Here is a 26637-nt window from a genome sequence, read left to right as displayed (position 1 = left end):
CGGCCTCCGTGAAGCAGGAAAGGCCTTCGGCCATGCCTGCGTGGGGAGCAGCCGCTTCCCGCCGGGGTGGAGCGACCGTGTGCGGGGCGGAGGGAGGCAGCCGTGGGCCGGCTGGCGCTCCGTGCGCCCCCCCTCGCCTCCGTCGCTTCGCCGCCGCGGTGAGTGGAGGGGAAGGGCAGGGCCAGGGGCGGGGGAGGGTCGCGGCCGGCGGCTGCGTGCGTGTGGGGGCGGCCGCCACGTCGTGAGGAGCGGGCGGCGCGGCGGGACGGGGGCCCCGGGGTGGGCGGTAGGCGGCGGGCCCGCGCCTGGCGCCGGCAGAGCTGGGTTGGCGTAAATCGAAAGTTTCTACTTTTCGTAAACCGCAGTTTCTGTGTTACCGCGTGAAGGGCTGTGAGGTGGAAGGGAAGGGCTGCGCCCCGGCGGCTCCCGCTGGCGCCTGCCCCTTGGTGAACTTCCCGCGCTCCCGGATTGAACGTTTTGGGACTTTTTTCGTATTTCTTCATCAGGGGCCACTCCCGCCTTCGGGGAGGAGGTTGCCGTGTGGCAGGCGGGGTGAGGCGGGGTGAGGCAGAGTGAGGAGCGGGGCCGGCCGGGACAGGCAGCGGCACCGCCGCAGGTCCTCGACGGGGGAAACAGAGCGAAGCAAAACACGGCGACGCTACCAGGCACAAATACTGTTAGAGGTGCCGGCCGGTGATGTAACTCCCGAAGGCCGTCGGGGAAGGGTGGCGAGGGCCCGGCGGGCGGAGGAGGTGGGAGGGGGCGCCCCGCGGCCGGGCGGGAGGCGCCGGCTGGAAGGTGTCGCTTACCTGCCCCCGCCTCGCCTTTCCCGTAAGCGACGGATAAAACAGTTTAAAAAAGCCCCTTCCCTGGATTAAACCAGACCGAGGATCCGCATCCGTGCGCTGACTCACGCGGGAGCCGTTTGGGCCTCGCCGCTTTGCCTCACTCAACGCGAAAGGCGCCGGGAGAGGGCGGGGGGCGGCGGGCGGGCTCCCTCCCGGCCGCGGGGCTGCCGGCACCAGCCGCTAACCCTGTCCCCCCGGGCCCTCGGGCAGCCCCCGCTCAGGACCCCGTTTTGCTGGATCGATGGATGCGCCGGCACAGCCGAGCGGCGGCGGTCGATCGGTCGGTCGGCAGGTGGAGTGGCAGAAACTAACTAGGGTTGCTACTAATGGCCATAACAAAGCTGGGGAAGTAGCGCCGGGAGACTTGCGAATATGATTCCATCGGTTGCAACTTTAATTCGCTGCAAGTCGAACGTGAAAATAGTAAATAATTGTAGAAAAGCAATTCCATTTTTTTAGATACACCAGTAAATGGTTTCCCCTCTCCTCCACTACTTAAAAACGTCCCCAAACGTTGTATATAAAGCTCTGTTTCTTTAAAAGTAAGCTGTTAGGAGATGTAGCAGCAAAGCCTGTGAGGGATATGAATATTTCTGTAAAAGCCTGTGCCTTTTAAACAAAAGCTTGTCAGTTTACCAGGTGGCGGCAGAAATAATTTCTTCTGTGTTCTTTTACATCTGTTGCTCTTCAAGCAACTAGGGATGGCTACAAAAGCTTGTGCTACAGTCAAAGGTGGGGGAGAGAGGGGGAATCACTGAAAGATGCTGATCTCGGTGACCCCAGGGCACTGCAAAATCGCATGAGTTGTAATGGATTTACCCTGGTGTGATGTTAATGTATGGCTCCCAGGGCATTTATTGATGTACATCATATCGATGGTGCTAGTTATATAAAGATTGTAAACTGGGGTATGATGAGTGTTTTAACTCATAGATACAGAAAATCATTTAGGATCACTACAGGGACTCCGTACAAGCTCTACCGATGCTCCATTTGTGCTATAAAAATAAAAGGCTATTTTTTAGTACCTCTGGGAAATATATTGCATTACTTCTCATCAAAACATGGAGACTTTTTGTGTAGTATATGTGCCTGTTTGGTTCTCATCTCTATAAATTTTTTACTGTTCTTGAACTATGTAAAATAGTTGAAATTCTTTTAAAAGTGAGAGCTGCTGTGTGGAAATCCGTTCTGTCTTACTCATTTGTTATAGTCAAAGACTAGCTGCTGTGGCATGTGTGAAATAAGATGTGGAAAACCAGTCTCTTTTCTGTTTCTCCTGGTGATAGCAGAAAGTTGAGTTTAGACTGGCTTGACTGAGTCTGGATTACCATCATTAATGAAAAAGCATGGCAAAGTCTCCAGTTCTCCTTTTGCAGTAATGATCCAGCAGTGGGGTGGCTGGCACTGTATAATAGCTTTTCCCAGGAAACGAATCTGACTTGGAGACACAAGGAGCACAGATTTTCATGTGAAACAGAGTACTATTTTCATACAGCCACCTCTTGAAGAGCAATTGCATTTTGAATACTATGGACAGCAGGCTATGCCAACAGGGACTCTGCCTGCCCTGGGCTGGCACAGAGGTTTGTGTGTGCACTTTGCTGTGGTCCTGCCAAAGCCAGCTACTAGGTGCCGTGAAAATCCAGAAGGTATTCCAGCAACTGGCTGTGGATAACTAGGTAGGTGGCATAGGACTTTTTTTTCCACCACAGTTGATTTAGAGGAATAGTTTTTGTCAGAATAACAAGACTACAGAAGAAGTAGTATTGACTGAGTTTTCAGCTCTTTGGAAATACCTGCCTTGATCTTAAATCAGGTGCTTTAAGAGACAGTTGTTAATTAATTTGCTCCTTGTATTGCCTTTACTGCTTCATCCTATGTAGTCTCCTTGGGAGGAGCTAGCTTAATGAGGAGTGAATTCCCTCGCTCACCCAAAAGTGGCAATGTTTGTAGCTATTCTTTATGATACTTCAGCTCCTTTTTCAACAGCATTTACATTTGGTAAGACCTTGTGATAAACCAGTGTATTCTTCACTGCCAGAAGACTTGCAGCCCTAGAAGTTGAGCAGGCATAGCAGATTTTTTTAGAAGAGCAAGGAGATCTTAGTGAAAAGAGGATGTGAGAAGGGCAGGGCCAGGAAAGATATAAATGTATATATGCTTGCACAATGCTGAGAGTAGAGGGAAGCCAGAAGAACCACTAGATAAAAGTGCCAGTGCCTTTAGGCGGAAGCCATCAGCTTATTGACATGGATTATACAAAACCTTGCTGTGAGCACTGGTACTTTTACCACACCTCTTACCATGACAAATTTCATTTCCCTTTTTCATTTCCCTCCTTATCCCTGGCCTGATCCCCATCTTGCTTCCTCTTCGTTGTTCTCAGTTGTGCAGGCTTATGATGTGGATCTCTTGCTATGCTTGCTGTTGCTTCTCATGTCACTTCAGCCCCCATTGACGCTGCGTTTGGCCAAGGCCCAGTCTTCTCCTTTGCCTTTACAAATGACAGATGAGCACACTCCTCTCTGGTTCTTTTTAATTTCTGGTCGTCTGTTTTCTGTATTCTTCGCTTCACTGAAGCTGTTGTCCTCAAAATGGCTAACTGAATTTCATCTCCAACATCACTGTCATTCTCTTGAGTAAATAATTGTTTCTTATTTTTCTTCTCAGGAGCAAGAATTCCATTCTGTTCCCACATAGGAAGCTTTTCCCCTTAAGAATCTCTCCCGTTATCTCCCCATACTAGACTCCTCCTTTGCCCAGTTATCTCTCTCGTGTCTTTCCATTCCTCCTTAGCTGTTTCAGCTATTGTATCAAGCTTGCAAATCTTTCCCTTTCTCCCTGTGTAAATACCTTTCAGTGTACAAACTTGAATGATAATGCTCGTTTCTCTAAATGTGTTCACAAGCTGTTGCTGTTAGAACAGGTGATTTGTTTTTACCAAACTTAGTGATGCTTTAACAAAGGATTGTAAGAACCTTAAGGTAGCTTTCGGCAAAAAATATTTTATTTATTAGCCCTTTCAGAAATGGAACAGTTCCAGAGATGAGGTGGTAGTTCTCAACAGTGGATTTCATAGACCTTGGTCAGTGCACTGAGGTGTCTCAAATTAATGTATGTCTCAGTCTTTTCTATCAGCGTCCCCATAACTGATGCCACATCAGTCACAAGAATTGCACTGGAATTGAATCCAGCATCTGGAGTCCCCAAGATAAGGCAAAGAATGTGATATGCCCTCTGGCAAGGAAATGCTTTCAACGCATATGTATAAGCTGCATAAGCATTTACCTTTAAACATACAGGATATGTAACCTAGCATTGTAAAACTAACAGATCCTTTAAGAAGTGACTTTGTACTTAGTAACCTTGTTATCCCCCACTGAAAAGATCCATGTTAAAGCACTATGGAAGCTGGGACTTTCCAGAAAGAGAGGTGATGGACTTGCAGATAAGTTGGAGACCTCATGATGTCAATACATTGGCCTCGTGTTTTAAAAACAAATAAAAATCAAACCAACAAAAAACCTGCCCAAGCAAAACAGAACTGTGTATGCTAGAATCTTACATGCAGGGTGTTTCTCCAAGAGAACAAGCATATTTCTGGTGCTAATCAGGACTTCAGATGCTGTTGCACCTAGAACTGCTACTGCAGAAGTTTTTGTGTTTACTTTAGTCTGAGTAGGACCTGAAGTTTCTTCATATAGCTGCTACACTTTGCTACAAACATGCACATACCTGCCTTGCTTTTAACTACACCTGGCAGGAAGTCTTTCTATTCCAGCACCCTTTAAGGTGTTCAGCTGCTCATGTGATGTGGCATGTGGATGGTGGAAATTTCCATTTTTTTCTTATGAAGAGAGACTGATGAAAATTAATGTTTTCTCTGGTACTGGGTGATACGGGTTTTTTGCCTTAAAGTTAATATTGAAAATGTCACTGGGTATGACATCATGCACAGAATTCGTATTTCCAGCTCTGACTTCCCTGCTTGGCATTTTTGCACTTTCTACTTTTTTCCCCTGATGCTTAGCCTCGCTTTATTTTTTTTTATTTTTTTTTTATTCCCCTCTTGTTCCTCCACTCTTGCAGAAGGGGAACATTATCCCACCTGCAGCATGCGTGTGTACACCCCTTCCAGTAACAACCAGGTTCTGTACTGACTTGGTCTTAGGCAGATGCAGGGCAGACATTTTGAGACCTTCTCATCCTTCCGTATTTTCCATGTTCTTGTCCTTTTGCTGTGTTTTTTCTTTCTTTTCTTATCATCTTTGTGGATGGATCTGAAAGAGTGAAGAAAATATTTCTGTTTGTTTTGTACACATGACAGCACTTTGGTTCATTATTATGGTTTCCTAGATGTTTGTCTCAGTTCTCTCAAAGTAGGAAGAAAGAACATACATTAGAATAATGTGATCCTCAAATAACCAAAGCACACAGGGAATGTCAGGTAGATGCAGTATCTTGAAAGAAAAGGGTTAATATTTCTATTGCTTGCATTTTAAGGTGACTCTATCTCTTTAACTAAAACCTTGCAAAAGCTTTAGAGTAAATTACGTTTTCAGCATTGTTTGGTCTTCACGATAGAGTTCATTTATGGAATGAGCTTTCGTGAACAAAGATGTGTACCAGTGTGACTTCTAGGAAGCTGAGTGACTCAGAAATCAGCCACTTTTTCTGGTGGGTCATGTGAATGGCGTGATGAAAGTTGATTTGTCTGAGCTGATGCAGTCACTCATGTGGTAAGAAAGTCAGATCATTTGGTTACATTCCCTTTTGGCTGAAGGGAGTTTTACAGTTTTGGAGTTAGCTGTGATCCAAAACAGTTGCGCTGGGCTTTTGCCTGGTCTCAGCTTTTGGAGGGTTCTACTCTTAATGCAGTTATGTGCATCTGTGGAGGTCAGCAACCATAAGTTAGGACCTGTTGGTCTCCTGAAATCAGAGGAGCTAAGCTGATTGGCCCTGTGGTTGTAAGTGTAGACAGGTAGTATCACTCAAGTGCTGTAGTATAAGCTGTGTCTTTCTCCAGCATCAAGCAGAAGTTACACTGATGCACCTGCTAGTATGGAAAACCTGTAGAAATGGGTTTGTTCCAGTAGCAGGTCACTTAGAAGAGCCTGTGAGCTGGCAGGGCTCAGTTATAGCTTGTCAAGGGAGTGCTGGGGAGTATTTGGAAAGTTTGCCATCACTGTAAACATCTTGGGAAATTGTGAGAATTTTGTGGCAGCAGAGCATTTACAGAAATGTTGAAGAAGGGCTTTGTGTTTTGTTTCTGTTAATGACTGTAATCAGAATCTAAGAACATTCTTCCAAATATCCCTTGACCTGATGAAACAATAGTACATTTTAGCTGTTACTGGAGGGTGCCAGTAATTGGTGTTGATCATGCAAATTCTTATTGTCTATGTGGAGGTGATTCAGTTGTGATTTTGCGAAAAATCTGCTTTTTGCATGGGAAATTGTATGTGCAAAGTTCGTACCTAAATTAACTTATTGATGAATTGTGATTACAATATGGCTTCATGCCTGCTATATGGTATATTAATTGCAATTCAAAAAAACCCTGTAGTAATACAATAGAGAGCAGTCTGATCCTGATTCCTAGTGCTTTATGCCTTGTAAAGAAAAATGGGAAGAAATGACCATCTAAAAAGAGCTCCAAAGAGCTGGTATAGAGAGCAAGAGTACACATAGCACGCATATTTGTAGACAAGGAGAGAGCATTCATGCTAAAGAGTATGGTTTCTAAACAGCATCTCTACAGCAATGAGAGGGTTTCCTGAGCCATGTCTGATTTAATTATCGCATTGTGTCTCTAGGTGTATGTACAGGGGCTGAGGTCAGGCATTCAACCCTGTTTGCACAGGCTTTAAATTGGTGTCTTCATTACAAGCTGTATTGTGTGCAGTCTCGTCCCTTTATGAAGATGGAGGTGGGTTGGATGCCCAATGCAGTAATGAATATGAGTTGTGACACCGTCTTCCAGGCCTAGTTCATCTTATGGCGAAAAGGTCTGTGAATTCAGTTATTCCGTGCAATTCCTGCTTATTGGAGGTCCAGATTTGTTGTGTGAATCACTAGGGATGGGTTCTTGTATATTTACAATCACTTATTTCAGTCCTTTCTGTGACATTATTATTTTTCAGATTCTGAAAAATTGTATTTTTAACTTCTATGGTTACACACCTGAATTTCATTAGATTAACCAAACTAAGCCAATGCAATGATATTTTCCCTGTTTTACATGCTGTCTGAACCGAACCAACCACTTTTGGAGGCGTCAAGTGCTCTGTGCCCTTAAGTGGTACACTAGCTCTGGAATCTACATCAGCATTTTCACTGTTAGCATCATTTTACTCTTGGTTTTCTTAACAGAAAGATCTGATCGTTGGTTTTCCTACAGTCTCACTACTGCCTTTCAAACCTGGTGCCCTGAAGATAAGTGCTTTTTCCTAGTTTAGCTAAAACTGTCCCAGGGTTCACAAGACCTCGCTTTCAGGGACAGTTACCGTACTGGCAGCACTTTATACAGGATCTATTGTTGTAACAAAGAAAATGCAAAGTGAATTCTACTGTAAATTAATTCCTCCTACAAAATTAATTGCTATGAAATATAATTTTATTCCATTTATTTCCTTGTCTAGATATTTTTGGACAGATGCCCTGCTTTGCCTATTGAAACATGAAAAGCTAATAAAAAGTATTAAATTATGCACTAAGAACAGGCAGTTAATAAAGCAGATGCCAGTGGTGGTGTTTGAGGCAAGCTAGAGTAAGGTACTGGTACAGAAGGGAGACTGCCTGCTGTAGGCATTTTTTTCCTGAAACCTGAACAAATAAATGGAAGTACCTGAGGAAGAAACTTTATTTAAAAGTTGGCCATGGTATTACGCAGGGGTTGGAAGTATTCTTTGATGGCTAATTGAAAGATGTATCTGCTTTGGATAAGGTTTAAATTGAGGTTCTAAACAATTACTTTTTACAGGCTCGGTACTGTGAAGGGCAGATTACCTCAGGGCTAACTCCAGGCTGACTCTCACTGCAAATGGACAGTTTGTCAAAGATGAGGCTAGGTGGAGCAGCTTCTTCCTGTCTCAACTATGGAAGGCCAGCTTTGTGCTAACTTGGAGATTTCTGTGGAAAAACCTCCAGGAGCAAGTCCTCTATCCTTCATTACTTTGCTGAAGGTATACCGAGAACTTCTGGTCAGTAGAATCCGAAACACACAGTGTTTGATTGACAACTTGATTAAGAATGGCTATTTCTCCACTGAAGATGCAGAGATTGTTGTCCAGTTTCCAACTCAAGCAGATAAGGTATTCTTTTTATTTCGCTACCCAGCATAAGCTTTTGTTACTTTTAGTTTGCCACTGGGTTTTATGGGCTTATCTGGCAATTCTATGTCTCATGTCTTTTCTAACCTGTTGTTTTGGAGTTTCCCCACCCGTTCCTTCTGGACAAGTGTCTCCAGCACATCCCTTTCCAGCATGGCAGGCACTCCTTGTAATGTCTGTTGGCAGCTGTAAGAATGAGCAGGGTGATAATTGCTGTTCTGTCCTCTCAGCTGCAGGTTTGTCCTCTGATATGGAGGTAACCACATTGGCTGTTAGAGCACAGCTTACTACACTCAAGTCTTTGTTAATGTACAGAGTATTGCAAGTAAAATCTACTTCAGCATGCTGTGGGACAGATCCTCCTGCTTTAGAGGAGGAGAGACAGAAATTAAATATTATTTTAGAAGTTAATGTTTGTGTGTTGTCCATGTGCACACCTTCCCTTCTCTTTAAAAGACCTATGTACATTGTGAATGTTTGTATGGAGAATTGATACATCCTGGCATATTTGGGGTTTTGATTGATCTCTGGACATCAGTAGCAAAAATTATTTCCTGGTCTTTTGACAGGAGAAAATTATCACATGTACACACAGTTGCTCTTTGCATCATGACTTAAAACAAATTCCTCATTCGTTTCCCTGACCAACCAGTCATGCAGCTTCAGAATAGTGTCACAGTTAGAGTCAGGTGAACCATACAAAATTCAGAGACCTTGGACTTCACTGACAGTGCAGATTTTCATAAAATAACCATTCTTTCTGGCAAATTGAAATGGTAACACAATGCTCACTCTGTGTAGAGGGTCAAAGCTGAATAAATGCACGCTGTATGATCATCTCCATTTCTTATTGTTCAGCATAATATACATGATTGTTGTGACAAAGCTGAGGGGGAGGCCATGCATCAGGAGTCTAAGCAGAAACACAGAGCAGGACACGGTAGTGTAAGTGAAGTGGATTCTGTGGGCGCTCCTCAGGAAGGCATAAAATTGCTTTTTAGAGCACACAAGAAAAACCTCAAAGCATGTTTTTTGCTGTGCTGCATGTACCTCACCCTGCTTTAAGCTCACAAGAGACCACAGTCTCTAGAGACCTTTTGTCTGATTTTTAACTTAATTCTTCATTCATTTATAGTAAGAGAATCCAGACATTCAAAATGGGCCCCCAGATGATTGCTCCCTCTTACAGAGGCTTTTGTACTAGGGTGGCCCAGTACTGGTTGCACACAGATCAGACTCTGGCTCACCTTTAGAGGTGATGCTTGGTCTTGAACTGCTCTAGCCACTGCCTGGTAGCCATTAGTTTTAGTAACTTTTTCAGGCAGTGAGTCCGTTATACAGGGAAAGCCTGCAAAACTGGGTTGCTGTGTTAAAAGGAAGAGTTGTAGGTTTTTGGTTCTGCATTAAGATCCACAGGGAGATTCTGTCAACCCTGCTCTGGATTTGGCTGAATCACGAGTAAATCTAAATGTGACTGGAGTATTTACCAACCAAAAGGTGAATTTTAAGGCACTGAGAAACCACCTTTTTTATTACTATTTTAACGAGCATGGGATTTAAAATACACTATTTAGTCAGGCTGAGGAAGTCCTTTGGATTCCCTCTTGAGGAGCAGTTTTTATCCATTCTGTTTCTGGTTAGCGTATGATTTAGCTACAAGTTCAGACCTTAACTTGCAGAGCCAACTCTCTTGCAACATCCAAATGCAATCAGCAAGTGAATTTTGTGATGGTTCAATTGGTTCAAAAGCAAAAAAGCTAGATTTTAATTCATGCTCTTGAAGCACCAGTTTTTATTTTGATCCCCTGTTCCAGTCCAAAAAGGATCCTGAAGCAGTCTACAAGTCTAACTGTGATAAAATGCTATGTATCAATAATCTTTCATGTGGTGTTTCTTCAGGTTCGCAAAATTCTAGACTTGGTTCAAAGTAAGGGAGAAGAAGTTTCAGAATATTTCATCCATGTCCTGCAGAAAGTCACTGATGCTTACTATGAACTTCAACCTTGGCTGGATGAAATAGGTTACATGCCTTCAGAGAATATTCGTAGTAAACCTGTGGTAAATACAGATCCAGGTAAGGCCATGCATCTACATCCCTTCCTTTAGAACTACCCTGCTATGTAGGAAGCTCTGACCAGGTGACATGAGAGTAAGAAGTCTAGGCAGGCACAGCCAGGGTAAATAATTGTGCATACACTGTGCTTGCTAGCAGTGGTAGCCAAATAATTAAAAGACACCCTGTATAACATGAGAGTCGTGTTGATACATTGCATCCTGTTTTGCTAAGTCAAGCTCTTTCTACATTTGTTTGTGGATATATATAGCACAATGGCATAACCACCTTGTGCCAGCTGTAGTATTTTCTAGGCCTCTACTACAATATTAGCAACACTGTGATGTTCTGGTGATGGCATAGCCAGTATTTCATGACAAGTACAGTCAAGAAATGAGGCAGGTTGCCCAGAGAGGCTGTGCAGTCTCTATACTTGGAGGTTTTCAAGATCCAACTAGATAAGCCCTGAGTAACCTAATCTGATCTCATAAATGACCCTATTCTGAGCAGGAGGTAGAACTAGAGACCTTCTGAAGTCCTTTCCAACCTGAATTATTATGTGATCGTAAATGATGAGGTATAGCAAAAGTCAGAGTTAACGTATTACGGAAGTAAGTATTTTCCTCTTGGGAGGTTTTTTCATACTATATAAATACAAGCATTACTTTTCCCCCATCTGAAGTGAACTTTCTGTTGCAATAAAACCACAGGCCAACATTGCCCAATAACTGAATAACACAATCACTTGAAAGACAGCAGCCCCTTAAACCAGTGAATGGTGGCTCACACATTACCTCTCATTAGCACCTGAATTTCCCAAGAAAGTGGTGGTGGCAGCACAAATAGAAGTAATCTGCCAAAGGACCAATTTTACATTAGAATTACTTTTGCTTATTATGCCCTTCAGTTCCCAGAGAGGTGGGTAGCTGTATACATAGGCTGTTTAATAATAGTTCACTGTCTTTTTAGTTAGCAGGTATTGCCAGAAACTCAGATATGAACTGGGACGGGATTCTAAGTTTGTTATGTCATATGCTCAAAGGGAAGAGATGCTGCTTGAAGAAATCTACTCTAACAGTATTATGGAACTGGTCAGTTTTACCAATGAGAGTCTAGGCAAAGTGTGTCAATTAGAAGCCCTTTTTGATGATGCAGTTGGTCTAATTAATGAAGATGGAGAGACTATTTATGTCTTTGGTGATGCAGGAATTGGAAAATCCATCTTGCTGCAAAAGATACAAAGCCTTTGGGCCAGAAAAGAACTGGATGTCGGAGCCAAATTTTTCTTCCGTTTCCGATGTAGGACGTTTAGTTGCTTTAAGGAAGATGAAGCTATATGTTTGAAAGACCTACTCTTCAAATATAATTGCTACCCAGACCAGGACCCCACTGAGGTGTTCCATCACATCTTGCAATTCCCGCATACAGTTCTCCTCACATTTGATGGCTTTGATGAGATCTATTCCAATTTTGATCTCAGTAGTGTGCCCGAGATGTGTTCACCCCATGAACCCATCCATCCCTTGGTGCTGCTGGTAAACCTTCTCAGAGGAAAACTTCTTAAGGGATCCAAGAAAATTCTTACAGCAAGGACAGGAACTGAGATCCAAAGAAACATAATCAGAAAGAAAGTGTTGCTCCGTGGTTTCTCCAGCAATAACCTGAAGGAATACACTACTGTGTTTTTCAAAGATGAGGGGCAACGAAAAATGGTATTGAACCAGTTGGAAGCTAACCCCAGTCTCTGCAGTTTGTGTTCAGTGCCTTTATTTTGTTGGATTATCTTTAAAAGCTATGAACATTTCCATTCCATGTTTGACAGCCACGAGCTTCCAGACTGTTCTGTTACATTGACAGATATATTTTTGCTCATGATTGAAGTCCATCTGAACCGATCTCTGAAAACAAGTTTGCTGAAGAACAACACCAGAAGCCAAGCAGAGATGTTCGTATCAAGAAGGGAAACTCTTCTAGCTTTGGGTAAAATGGCGTACAAAGGGATGGAGAACTCTTTCTTCATCTTTGAGCAGGAGGAGGCCTCAGCAGCAAACATCTCAGAAGGAGATTTGCAGTTGGGTTTTCTCAGGACAGTTAAAGGTTACAGTGGCTGTGGCAATCAGTCCACTTATGAGTTCTTACACTTAACCCTTCAGTCCTTTTTCACAGCTTTGTTCCTGGTTATTGAAGAGAAAGTGGGTGCCAAGGAGTTACTTCAGTTTTTCAATGAATGCTTTTCCACTGAGACTGCCCAGCCTACTTGCCTTCGTATTCCTTGGTTCAAGAAACAGCTAGCAGGGAAGGATCCTTTCCGAAATAATGAACACTTTCATTTTACCAACTTGTTTCTTTGTGGCCTGCTTTCTAGATCAAAACAGAAGCTCTTCAGACATTTAGTTTTGCCTGCAGTCATTAAGAGGAAGAGAAAGATACTCATCACATACCTTGGGGAAAGCATGAAATCCCACCTGAAAGGCCTCACTCGGTCCAGGCTTCTGAAGTACAATCAGATCCAGGTCCAGCCCCACTTTGTTTGGATGCTGAGATGCCTTTACGAGACTCAAAGTGAGAAAGTGGGGAAGTTGGCTGCCAAACGCATGCATGCCAATTACATCAAGCTTACATACTGCAATGCCTGCTCTGCTGACTGCAGTGCTATTTCCTTCGTTGTGCATCACTTTCAAAAGCGCCTGGCTCTGGATTTGGACAACAACAACATCAATGACTTTGGAGTAAAACAGCTCCTACCTTGTTTCAGCAAGCTTGCAGTGATCAGGTAGGAGCTTGTGCAAGCAGGTCCTTGCTTATCCTTGGTTTATTCCACTAACTGCTGGGCTGGGGGAATTGATCTCAAAAGAAGAGGAAGATGAGGATTCTTACTGCTGCTAGAAATTAAAGTTTCGGATCTACTGAAATCTTTGTTCAGCTAGTCACAGGAGCAGGGACAAGCTGTGAATTTGGAAACCCAAATGTAAGGGGTGATAAGTCCTTAGAAGCCAGGACTGTTTTAACCTGTAGGTTTAGTTAGCTCTGGCTCAAGTTGTTTTGTCTCAAAAGAGGATTTTTATGGCAGAAAGTGCTTAAGGGAAAAGAAAGGAAGCAGAAATGCTTCCTCCATTATCTGAAGATTGCCTGAGCCTATCTCTGCCCTTGATCATTTGGGGTAAGAGAGGATCTACTATTCACAATAACCCTTGGTCAAAAGCTCTGAATTTCATGCTTTTACATCCTGCCAAGATGTCTGGCTTTCACAGAACAAAAGCTAACGTGTAGTACTCCATGAAAGGAAGTAGTTGAAGTCTTTAGATGTGGGTTTTCCCTGTTTTATAAATGAGAATTTATTCCTCCTGGTTGGCTGTGCTCTTCCTTAGTTTCCTCTAGGATTAAATCAAAGGAAATGACACTTGTTTTTGCAGCTAGTTGCAGATCCACTGACCTCCCAAGAGAAAGCAATAAGGAAACTTGGGAGGTAAATGCATAATTATGTAAGACAAAACAAAGAAGAGAAGGACAGACTTTCATCCTTTGCCCCTATCATGTGATCATGCCTTACACAGTGTGATTTTAACACCAACCGCAGCACCAAACCGATCTGTTAGGTTGCTTTTTTGTCTTTATGGCTCTTCTGATGTTAGGACTTCCATTTCTAATGGCCAGTCTCTGCAGGTCAGGAAATGTTGTTTCTAACAGCTTAACCATCCCTTTCAAAGAAGCAGACTGTTCTGATCTGTAGAAATTGGCTCTGATTTCTCCTGTGTGCTGGTGCATTCCAAAGCAACCAAGTTACTAACCAGCAAGAGCAGGGGAAGCTGTCAGTGATAAGGGGCTCTCAGCAGTGAATGTTCAGGTTCTGAGTTTGTGTAAAAACTAAAACTTGTCAAAATGTTTTCATGGGGACAGCTTTACCGAGAAAATGTGATTCATCAGAGTTGGAATGCTTCATGGGAACCTGTGCATTTAGGCAAGGTGAAAAAGCTTGAGAAGTTAAAAAAAAAAACAACAACAAACAACAAAAAAACCTCAAAAAACAAAACACAGAACAACTGTGAAAAGAAGTAGTTTTACTCTGTGAATGACCGACGTTCATTTGTTCCATGTTGAGTTGGGACAATAAATTTAGAAACATCTAGCACACCCATGGGACTGCAGTTCTATTTCCCGGCCAGGGCTTTTCACAACCTTTATTCAGTGAAGCCTGAATGTGTTGTGACTTTCAAGATGCCTGGCTTTCACTAGGTACTCCGAGAGAAGGTTGCAGGAAGAGTAGTTTGGAACGCTTGCTTTTGTTAGTGTCAAGCAGGATTCTTTCCTGCAATCACAGTAAATACAGGAGGAGGATGAGGTGTTTGTCTCTGATTTCTGACTTGCTACATTTTATTGGTTTCGGTTCTGTGGACAGCTTCCAGAGCATTACCTTGGAGATTTGGGGCTTCTTGTTTTTGTTGTTTTTAAAGTGAGCCATAGGAAACTGAGCTCACATTTCCCTTTAATAGCTTTTAATATATGACATAAGGACTTGTTAAAATATTAGAGGAAAATGCATAGATCTCCTGTCATTTTTTAACTGATGGATGACGAACACTTGTAATCTGTATTGATTCAAACTTTCTTTTCATTCCTTTCATTTCAGGCTTAGTGTAAATCAGGTCACAGATCATGGAGTAAGGATCTTGTATGAAGAACTCTCCAAGTACCGAATTGTGACTTTCTTGGGGTATGTACCAATTGGGAGCAAGACACTAGATAATGATACTAGAAAATAAAACTGCAATGCTGACAGTACTGACACAGCAAAGGTAGGGTGGAAACCACAGTTACCTCCTCACTTACTGACCATAAGCAAAGCAGCATTTTGTGTCAGAAACAGTTCAGCTGCCATCCTGTAATCATTCACTGGGAAAAGGACCACAGCTTCCTCCCCTATGACAATGCGTCACAGGGTGGCCTCCCACTGACATCAAACCCTTCTGTCAGGTTACTGAACCATGTGGGCATGCTAGTTTTATACCTAAGGCCTTCTGCTAGCTGTGGAGTGGGGAGAGAGAGCAAGAGCAAGAAAGTGTGCACTTTATAGCTAGCACCTTTTGTTTTCTCTGCTGTAAAATGATTTATTTCAACTATGCAAAGCAGATACAGCTTGGTAGAGACTAGTATCAGAAACATACAGTTCATGGTACCAATTTCTGTAAGACCTTATTTAGTTCTTAATCAAGTTGAGACTGGAAGGCATGTTAGCACTGACTTCCTGCTCTTGATTAAGTAGCTACTTAAAAGACTTTTTGAAAAGTGAATATGAATACCAAGAATTGCCATCTTCCTCCAGTGCCCTAACTTAAGTACATCTGCTCAAGTATCTGATCTTCAGTAATATTTGCAAGGGGATTTTGTGACTTTTAAATGACTAAAAATATGTTCTTCTAGTGTTTTCTCTTCTGGCAATATTATTTCTGTACTAACAGAGGAATAAAGGGAAGCTTTGTTTGCTTGGGGAGACCATTTATTTAAAAATTATATAAGTAATATTTTCCCATGATTTACGGTCTGGTCTCCTTGTATTTTATATCCAGTCCTGCACAATATGAATTGTGTATCTAAATAGAAATACAAGCAACTGTGAATGTGTACAAAGCCGTACAAAAATGATAGATCTTATGTGTGCATTCTAAAACATTCAGGTTGTAAATATTAATGTAACAGCAGGAATAACCTATTTTTACCAATGTGATTTTTTTTGTTAAGCTTATACAACAATCAAATCACTGATGTCGGAGCCAGATATGTTGCAAAACTGATTGAAGAGTGTTCAAGCCTTGAATATGTTAAGTATGTTGGATTTTTTTTTTCCTTTCTACAGTATTCTAATTAAGGTAAAGCAACTTGAAACAGGAAGGAGCATGGAAAAAAGATAAAAATTATGTTTCAGATCAAATAAAATGTAGGTTGCAGTTGTATAGTCTTTTACAGTAGTCTAGCAGTGAGTGGCACCAGGTAAAACTCTTGAATCCATAGTCTTTGCTGGAATGTAGTAGTAGTCAAAAGGAGAGCATGAGACCTGTTCTTTACTTAAATCAAATCTGAGCACCTGAGTGAGGCTTAAGTGGTGCATGAACCTTGCTGCAATAGGCAAATTCACTTGGATTCAGTACCAAGCTGTTTTATATCCTGTCTTTTACGGGCCATTGGAGTCAGGCTGTGCTCGTGTCATACTTTGTCTCTGGAATTCCCCAAATTCACTTGGTGAGTTGTTCCCTCTAATTCCTGGAACTTCCCCAGATAAGAGTGTCTGGCCATGCACAACAGTGGTTTGACATAAAGGTAGATCATTAACCAATGGTTTAATTGTGACCATAGCAGAAAATAGAGGTAACTAAAGCAATGTCATCTGTTGGTATGAATGTAGCAACTGGCAGCCAGGGACTATTGGGTTCTAGTCCTTGTTCTGCTGCCACCTTGTTCTGAAACCTCACACTAGCTATATCGCTCCCACTTTATTTCCAGAGTTTTGAAAACCAGGAGTGCTTTGGTTCTTTCACTGCTTTGTCACAGTGCTTTGCTTATTTAATCTAACTTTCACAAAAAAAGCCTGTTGGAAGGTGATTATTTTCAGGCTGCATAGTAATCCCAGAGAATATTTTGAGGTAGAGTGCATATTCATGTGCCTGAAATCAGTCAAACGAGCCAGTATTACTTTATGTGAATGTAGTGGGTTGTGAGGGGGTTTTGGTTTTGGTTTGTTCTTTACGTCAATGTATATACCATTGAGACTTATCTCTTCCTTGAACTCTAGCCATTTGATACCCCCACATAGGTCAAAAAAAGAAAAGATCTTCTGTAGGGTGCCAGCCAGAGACACTGACTGCTGCACTGACCTATGCCACTGCCTGTAGCCTATGCTCAGAACAGAAGGACTTGAGCTATTAGAATCTGTGCTCATCAGCTGCAGCCTCCTCTGGAGCCACACACAATTAAGAAATACTCCGTTCCAAGGGCATCGTGAAACATGCTGCGTGTAATTCATGTACTCTGTAGCAACTGCTGATATTATAAACTATATAAAAAACTAGACAGGAGTTCTTATCTTGAGGACCAGTTCGCAAAGCTCATTTCTGACATCCTGAGCACAAAACTCAAGACTCTACAGTAATACTTGTGATTTGGAGGGCTGAGATGCAAAATATGTAAAAGGCAACACAAAGTGATGTATTTTAATCAAAGGTCAAATGCCTGCAGTATTTTTTTTACTCCAGGTTAATCTTCGATAATTGTAGTTAGCCTCCAGAGTTAATTAGTCTTAAATATTTGTATTGCTTTCTGAACTGGTGTTCTAATAGCTGTACAGTTATAAGTCATGTACCTCATCAATTCATGTATTTTGTGCAGAATAGGAGCAAACAAAATTACTAGCGAAGGAGGGAAGTGCCTTGCCCAGGCCATCCAGAAGAGCAAGACAATGTTTGAAATTGGGTAAGTTCAGTGCTAAGGAGCAGAGCTCAGGACTTGATCTTGGCAAGGCATCTGTAAATCCCTTAGGATTCCTGCTTTCACTCTTAACTTCTCTCCTTCTGCTGTTCCTCCCCGCCCCCAACAGAGGCATGACAACAAACAAGTGCAGAATCGTAGCCACATTTTCCACTCAGAGGGAAAAGAAAGGCTGCTTTATTGTTCTCAAGTTCACACAATGTTTTGGGCTTTTTTTCCCCTGTTCTGACAGAACCTTAAAGAAGAGACAAACTAGCAAGAGGACAGTATGTAAAGATAGCCACTTTCCTTATGGCAACACAGCTATTCTAGAGATATTTGGTCATTTTTAAATCTGGATGGGTTTATGACTATTGGCAATCTACCTAGTTATTGAGTGTCATTACAGTTGTCAGACCTTCTGCATCAAGTCCTGATAAAGCAGCAAGCTGGGAGAATAAAAAGGAATTCCTGTCATGCTTCTCTCTAGGCTGTCCCTAACTGGAGAGTCTGCTATTATTGGAGAGAGATCTGAATGTACTTTAAACCTTTAGTCCTTGTCCTCTTTCTCAGCAGAGGTGCTAGTCTTGAGCATTTGATTATTCCCCCGCCCCCTTTGGCAAATCCCAGTTTCTCTTTCCACTTCATAGGAGAACATTTTGCTCAGAAGCTAATACTCAAATACACGGAGTTAAAACCTCTGTTTGGCCATCATGAATCTCACAATAACCCTGAAATATGAAAATCAGATTTGAACAGTCATATTTTTGGCCTTGAATTTTGTTGTTCTACATTTCACGAGTATACTCAACAGCGTGCACACTTCCATTGTCATATAGCTGGGTCTGCTGTGCTGTACTTGCTGTAATTTCAGTGAAGGTCTCTTATTTTCTCCTGCAGAGGAAATTATCACTCCAAATGGATTTAGGATAACCTGGACAGAAATGTTGAAACAGATACATTCAGCATTCACATAACAAACTGCACCGGGCCTAAAGGACAAGGAAATTCTGGGGAGCTTACTGGAAGTGGATGTGTTTAGATACCATAAAGCTCTATTGATTTTAAAAGAGCTGCCAACTAATTACCCATCAAGCTGAGTGTGGCTCTGAGTCATTAAGCCATGATCCCTGTTAAAAAAACTCTCATACCTCAGCAGAGGCTCTTTCAAACCTCATAATATAAGGTGAATTTTCAAAGTGGTTGGTCTGCATAGAAAAGATTTGACCAGACACTGCTATTAAATGTTGATTAAAATCTCTGCAGCTTTTACCACTCTCTTACCTTCTCTTAACCCTTTGTGTTACCAACAGTTGTTTTGCCATTGGTAATACTATTACTTCCGAATGTGTGAAAGAGACCAGGGTCACGCTGTCCCTGGGAAATTTTGATCTTTCCCTTGGCAGCTGGCAAGAGAGGAGATTCCACTGGGGTGTAACACTGAAGGAACTGTAGCCATTTTGCCAGACTGTTCTGAAGGAGAGGGGGAGCTGGTAGAGCAGTTCACTTCAGAAAGTCACCCCTTTGGTTGTGGATCCCTGTGCAGTTGTGTGTCTGGGGAGTCTTTCTCAAGACCTGTACTTTTCACTGTGTAAAGGCCGGTCTGCCCAACAGGTAACAGGAAAACTGCAGCATGGGCATGGGGAGGAAATGCTGAGCAGGAAAACGATAGGATTTAGGACTTGGACTCCTCTAGCCTGTAAGGATACATGGCTGCAGAGGCTTTGCTCAGTGCAACAAGGTGATCCCAAAAGCAGTCCTGCTGCAGCAGGCTGTCTCCTAGAGCTGCTTCTGTGCTGTGGCCTTGGGGTGCTGGTGAGTCAGCAGAGGCTGGCAGTGTGGTGTGCAGGGAGTGGAACATGGCTGGCTTGGCAGGGAAGGTCCTGCCAAGTTTCTCACAAGCCTGAAAGACTGTGAAGTAATGTGGGGGGCGGGGGTGTAGAAAAAAGGAGAATGCAATGGTGAGGGGCAGTAGGGCAGCACACCTGATATCTCCTGGTTTCCTCTCTTCGCCAGGATGTGGGGTAATCAAGTTGGAGACGAAGGAGCAAAGGCATTTGCAGAGGCCCTGAGGAACCACCCCACGTTAACAAATGTGAGGTAAAACAGCAGCAGAACCAGGCAGCTCAGCATAGTCCTGGCTTTCTCATTGTACTTTGAAGCAATGACTTTTCCCACCAAGCATTAGCTTGGAACACCATCTGGTATCACAGCCTTCGCTGTGTAACCAACAGGGTGCAAGCAGGAGGCCAGATTGAATCAAGAAGACCTGTGCAGCCATTAAGCAAGTTAAAAATATTGCAGGTCTGGCATCCTTTCCTCTGTCTGCACCTCCTTCCCTCATGCTGCACAGAGTTACTGGCATTTGTGAAAGCACATGGTCAGTGGGTGCCATTTTCATCCAGGAGCGTTAGCAGAAAGTTGCATCAGCTGTCACAGAATGAGGCTCTCAAGTGTTAACTCACTGTTAAGTTTCTGTTGTGAAGGCACAGCTTCTACTGAAGTAATTTTTAGGCCAGAAGCCGTTTGGGTAGGGACTGGGGTATTCTTAAATTCAGGCTCAACCTGTACTCCAGTGGAGCTATGACACCACACATTGTGTTAATGAGATGTAGTTCTCGCTGGAGTTCAGTGATTCATCCCAAACGAGCCTACTGGAAGCCCTAGTGTGGGTGAAATTGGTAGCACAGCACAGAGAGAAGGCAGCATTGTAACACAGCCCATCCCCTGCCAGACTTTCAAATGCTGGCTAGGGATTTAAAGATGCATATTGTGGTGGCTGCTCCTGTTTTGGCATCCCTCCAGACAGCTGGAGCACTGGGTTCATGGTGATCCTTTCGATTTGCTTCCCAGTTCCGCTGGCCTGCACGGTGTGGGAGCAGACAAGACTCCTTGGTTTCCCCACAAGGTGGCACATGGCACTAGTTTCTTTAGAATCCGGGAGTCTGGGGATCTCTGGAGAGCTTATTGCTGCCACTTCAGATCCAGGAATTTCAGAGCTGGTGCCTTGTCCTCCTTTCTACGAGCAGATAGCCAGGCTTAAAAAGTAACAGCTGAACAGGTGCAGTGACCTAGATATATTTGAAGTTAAAAGCTATCTGAAATAGCCATCTTCCCATAATTGCAGAATCCATCCAGATGCATCAGACTTGAAAGAAAACATTTTGAACCTGAATCAGCGCTGAGAGATTCTTAGATGGGAACAAATATGCTTATGAATGTGTTTGCAAAAATAAGGAGGAGTAACTGCTGGTCAGAGCTAGGTTTTGCTGGCACCTGTGCAGGGTGAATCTTCTGCTCTGTGGTGTACTTGCACTTGGGTTCATTTCTAATTTTCCACTGGTTAATTTTGCTTCATGATTTGACCTAACAGCACCAGTGGTAACTTTATGTGAAGGTCGGGGAAAGATGATCCCGACTACAGCAGTTTACTTCAGCATATTTACCATTTTTAGGCCCAGTCATGATGGACTGGGACTATTTTGTTTCAGCTGAAGCTAGGGGGGACTCCTGGTAACACGTGTGTGTGCTGTTGCCTACTTGATCCCCCTTTCTACCTTTTTTTGAGACCTTACATTATTTTCAGGCTGTGGCCTGGCTTTTGAGGTGGGAAATGCTTTTTGAACCCTCAAAGCCTGGAGCATAACTTTAACTGGATGATTTTGCCAATGCCTATTCAAAGAATGAAGGGCAGACTAAAAAATGTTTGTGGTCTGTAATGGAAAGCATGCATTTACAAGCTCATCTCTATACACAACAGAAGGTGTTGTGTTTGGAAGAAGAATGAGGTATTCAGGTGTCTGAAGGACTTAAAGGACAAAGTGCCCAGTTTGTACAGGGACTTCGGATGACAAATGCATGTAAAAACCTGTGTACTGCTAAGCACAACTCTTTGTCCTTGTAAAAGCCTTGACCCTCAAAATCACTGGGTGCAACTCTGCTGTCAGTCTCAAGAGTACAACCCACTGACAGCAAACCTTATGGCCTGCGTGATATACTTGCACTCAGGCTGTAGCCTGTGAACTGTTCTCACTTGTAAAAGTTGTAAGGACTTACTGGTTTCCAAAGTATGTGAGCCTTTGAAACACCCAAATGCTGAACTGCACAACTGGGAAACAGATCATTCAGGATATTCACTAGTATTTGGCAAGGGAAGGGCCAAGTGATGCTGGCTGTTTCTTATGCATTTGTTGTATCTTTAATTCACAGTCTCGCATTCAATGGCATCACAACAGAGGGAGGCAAAAGTATTGCTGAAGCTATGCAACACAACAACTCTGTGAAAATATTCTGGTAATTGACAGTGTGGTCTACTTCTCCTCCTCTTCCTTCTCTAGAGAAAGCTACAGCCTAATTTTATTTCCTCCAATCCCATCACCACCTCCTACTCTCCCCTCCTCTCACCCTCTATGCTTTCACTACCAGCAAACTGTAAGATACATCCCTTTGGAAGAATGTGGACATGAGTAATGGATCAGCAGCACATGTCCTTTAGGACACATTTCGACGTCCCAATGTCATGCTTTGCTCTGCTCCCTCCATCTTGCTTTCTCCATCTTCTCTCACTTCCATCATCTGAAGTCAAGTTCTTTGTCCTCAGTTTTTGCACCTCTTCAGTGTTGTCTACCTCTCTACTTTTTTCCGCTGCACCTTATCCACTTTTTAGACATTAAAACATCAGGAGAAAGTATCGTGAGAGCATTGCTCTGAGAAATAAAGATCTGATACTATTGTCTCTTCTTTCTCCAGGACTTCTCTTCAGTGTCTGTTTGTGTCCAACCTTTAGAAATTGCTCAGGGCAGGAACAGCACATCCCCCTTTGGCTGTCTAAAGCTAAGTCACAGACAAGCTGGAAGAACAGGGGGCTGACAAATAATGATAACATCCTAAGTGAACATTTTCTCTCCCACTTAGGTTGACTAAAAATGAGCTAGATGATGAGGCAGCAATGAGTTTTGCAGAGATGCTGAAGGTCAACAAGAAGCTGGTGCATTTATGGTGAGTTGCATTCCACAGAGGCACAGGCTCTTTGGCAGTCACTGCATTAAAACCTCACCTTCCAAGTCTATGTAGGTCACAGTAAGCTTTCTGCGCATGGTCTGGATGCAGCTGACTGGTTGTAGACGGTTCTAATGGAAAGTTAATAAAGCTGCTGTCTAGCATTTTGAATTTGCTTTCATCCAGGGAAAAGTTTAAGCTCGTTGTGTGTCCTGGTAACTTTTGAACTACTAATTGATTTCATCTCTCCTTAGGGGAACAGTACTGGCCTCAAACACACAAGTTAAAAAAAAAAATACAAGCAGACAGCTGAAATAGAATGACCTTGTTATGATTCTTACTATTTATCATCATACAATGAAAGCAGCAAGCTCAACTCTTACCCTTCAACCAAGAACCTATATGACAGACGCTTAAATACATGTCCCATTTGCCTGAAGTTTTCTTCCAGGGCTAGCGCTTTCACTCATGCAAGGCAGTCATCAATAAGACATAAATCCCCAGGAAACCAGGGATTATTTCTAGCAATCTCAAAGAGACTTGTTAAGCTTCTAAGAAAACACAGCATTGGCTGTTCTAATCCAGAGGTTCACAAGAATTTGTCCAGGGATGGGGTTGGGCAGATGTGGGCTGTGAAACAAGTAGCTGTCCATTCATTCCAAGTGAGAACATAATAAATGGAATCCCTTTACAAACTTTACAAAGGCTTTGCTAACTACAGTCTAGTATTCCCCATAGTAAGCCTAGTTCCTGCCCCTTAGGAAGTGTGCTAGTTGTCAGAGGTGCCAAGTACTCGTAGCCTCTTTTGAAAGCAATAGAAGCTGTGGTGCCCATCACCCTGAAGATAAAAAGGCAAGGCGGGGACTTCTTTGCACACAGCTGCAGAATGCTTCACTGAGCAGTTTGGTTTGAATTTATAATAAAACTTCCCCCATCCAAAGCAGCATAGTAATCTTGATACATGTCTTTACCATGGCTCAGTATTGTTCAAGGGTTTCTGCCAGCAGACAAATTTACTTTGCTGGTTATACCAGTGGATACCTCCAAAGGTCACAGTGACCTATACAGATGGTTGACCTTGAGGCAGAACCGCAGTATTTTTCCAACAGCTGAAAGAATCTACTGGATCTCCTTGCATTTTGATTCATTTACCAAGCGCAGAAGGTCCTTTAATGGGAATGCCTCCCTGCTTCCTTCCTTCCTTCCTTCTGCCCTCCCTAAGAGATGGTTCAATTCAGTCCAATTTTCAGCCTCATCCTGAATCCTGTGGGATTCATACAGCCAGTCCCATGGAGTGGTACAGCTATGGGGCACACCATGGTAGACTGAAAGGTAAGTACTGGATTAGGCTAGGGTAATAAGTGTTTATATACTCATGCAGATGGAGGGGGCTTTGTTCATTTTTAACTAGGGGGATGGTCTACAGTGGTTAATAAGAGTTACCTACTGCCTCATCAGTTGTGCTGCTTGAGGACCTTCTGTATCAGTTTTTCCCCTCAGCTCAGATGAGACATACTTTAGAGCTGCTAAGGTGACTTCACTGGGACTTGGGCCTGCTCATACGAGAGACAAATTCAATGCCTTATTTTTCAAAGATCTTGCTGGTCTGATAGACAAGACACAGGACTATTTGGCAACCTCTAGAGCATAACTACTAAAACACTAGGCCTACGCAGGTTCTGTACTCAGAATTTTCTGTACGTCACTTAAAAATGTCTCACAGTGTTCTTACTAAGAAAACAGAGCTAAGAGGTTAGTCTATCTCAAAGAATCCAAATATCACAATCCCATACCAGTAGTAAAGAATTGCTAGCAGAAATTTGTCAGCTATGTAATTAAACTCAGTATCTCCAGAATGCAACCGCATGCAAGATTAAAAGGAAAAAGACTAATACTCTGGGCTCTGTTTCTGAAAGGGCATGTGGGGCATTTGATCAATGCTGTGTACCATCCTCACAGATAGAAATCACAACCGTCGTCTTGTGGCAGACAGCTTTGCTACTTGACATCAAGCTGAGTGTAGTTTGTGCATGCACTGTAAATTAGTTTGCCTGTTAGATTGACATGAAGCGCTTTCTTTTTAGGCTTATCCAGAATCAAATTACAGCCAAAGGGGTGAAGTACCTCAGTGAAGCTCTCAAGGAGAACACAGCTATTAAAGAAATCTGGTAAAGATCCCTTCCTCAAAGGCTCACTTTGTAAACTTTCTTTCCTTTTAAGACACTTCTGGCATTACTACTTTCCAGCCTAAAAAGTTCACAGCAGGTTTATGTGAGGCAGGAATTGTAGTTCTGGGTGCGGGTTTCAAATAGGTAAAAAGCCTCTGTCATTGAAACACTTCCTTATGTGTTACAAATTTCAAGCAGTTGTGTTAGTTCACATCTGTTTGTACCACTGATTTGCAGAATGTGTGTATTTGTGGAATTGGGGCCTAAATGTATAGATTAGGTTTTGCTTGCCCTGATTTCAACTTTTGAATGTGCTCATGCTTTTCAGGAGCTAAATTCCAGCAAGCAGGAGATGGTTACATTTAATTAGCATTACTACTTTGGTTCATAGAATTTGTGCTTGGATTTTCTTTGGGCGATGCTCCAAACACACTGAAAGTGCTAAGCTACAAGAAGATTAACTTTTTAAGATTTGCTTGTTTTAGATTAGATGGGCATAGTCACACATGTGCATTGTAAGGCACAAAGCCAAATACCACATTCCTTCCTTCACCTCAGGGAGCTCAGGAGTCAATAGAACTGTGCTGGTTTTAGCACTGCTGCTTTATTACTGAACATGAAATTTATTTTAAAATATATATATTTGTTTTAGTGAAAGGACACTGAATTCTTGCTTAGAAAGACGATGACTCACTATCTGAATAGTGGGTTCCCTGGAGATGTGGAAGAGATGCTTTTTTCAAAGGCCACTGTCAGCTTTTGTCTACAGAAGAGGCGTCAATTCCCACTTGAATCATTCTGAATCTTCAGACTGAGATCTGTCTTTTGATTCTTGCCTGAATTTTCAGAGGTGTTCCCAACCCAAATAATTTCATAAGTCTAAATGGTTTAGTAGATTTCAGCATTTCTGAAAGCTCCACTTAACCAGGCCGCTCATTTTCAGGGGCATAAATATCAATGTAGATTAACTTTCTGTAGCCAAACTTGAAAATTTTGCCATAAGTAATTTCACATTAATAACGCTCGAGTACTTAACAGTTTTCTTCCCATGTTGTCATGGGAGACACAAAATTATCTGGAGACTATTTAAATTTCTTTAAACTAGTCCACTGCATGGTAAGAACCTTTGTCAGCTATGTGCTGCTTGCTGAAATGCAAGCAGCCTGGATATCCAGCACCAATTTTTAGTTTAATGAAGTTTAGGTGTTTGTTCCGTTTTTATTTCTGAAGAAGTAGCCTTGTTTCTCATATGTGCAGTGGGAACAGCAGTGCTGTAGCCTGCATGTCTGGGGCCAGTTCCCAACTGTGTGCCCTTGAGAAGCACACAGCTCACACGGCATTGCGAAACTGCGTTCTCTGCTCCAGAACCTTGGAAAAATAGAAGATGGGCAACAGTCACTCCCTTACTTTTACATCCCTTTTGGTTTTCCTCTGCAGTTTGAACGGGAACCCGATAAGCCAAGAAGAGGCCAAAGCTTTTGACAATGAAGAACGGATCATTTGCTTTTGAATGAGGACTTTGTCGTTTTGACAAGCTTTGTGTTACAAAGGTTACTGCTACACTTGGACTGCAGTTTATAAAGGCGTAAATCTGCAGTGCTCATGGCAGGAGAGAGACACATGATTAGCTGCCTTTTTATGAACATTCTGTGCTCCCTCAGCTCCATCCCTTACCCTGCCTGTTATTCTTAATCCTTCTGGTGAGTGGGAAGTTGCCTGGGTAAATAATTGATGTTTGTATGGTGCTTTGAAGATGAAATGCAAAGCGTTAACAGACCAAA

The 26637-nt window shown here is 42.7% G+C and overlaps 1 protein-coding gene across 13 annotated transcripts; it reads left to right on the top strand.

Annotated features, from left to right (window-relative positions):
- Positions 1–24: 24 nt before the first annotated feature.
- NOD1 (nucleotide binding oligomerization domain containing 1) lies at positions 25–26637 on the top strand. Of its 13 annotated transcripts, none has more exons than XM_080387212.1 (13): positions 25–158; positions 6668–6859; positions 7834–8164; positions 10082–10256; positions 11205–13008; positions 14863–14946; positions 15972–16055; positions 17613–17696; positions 19707–19790; positions 21900–21983; positions 22605–22688; positions 24773–24856; positions 26294–26637. In XM_080387212.1, the coding sequence occupies exons 3-13, from the start codon at positions 7949–7951 to the stop codon at positions 26364–26366; spliced, it is 2856 nt and encodes a 951-aa protein (XP_080243338.1). In that variant the 5' UTR covers positions 25–158; positions 6668–6859; positions 7834–7948; the 3' UTR covers positions 26367–26637. The 13 variants fall into 13 exon arrangements, 11 of the variants coding, with proteins under 11 accessions (XP_080243338.1, XP_080243339.1, XP_080243337.1 ...); XM_080387211.1 differs by lacking the exon at positions 25–158 and adding an exon at positions 267–683; XM_080387213.1 differs by lacking the exon at positions 6668–6859 and having other exon boundaries at positions 82–158.

The sequence above is a fragment of the Falco punctatus genome, assembly GCF_963210335.1.
Source record: "Falco punctatus genome assembly, chromosome: 4".
In the NCBI taxonomy this organism is placed as follows: domain Eukaryota; kingdom Metazoa; phylum Chordata; class Aves; order Falconiformes; family Falconidae; genus Falco; species Falco punctatus.
This window is presented reverse-complemented; position numbering and strand designations above follow the sequence as displayed.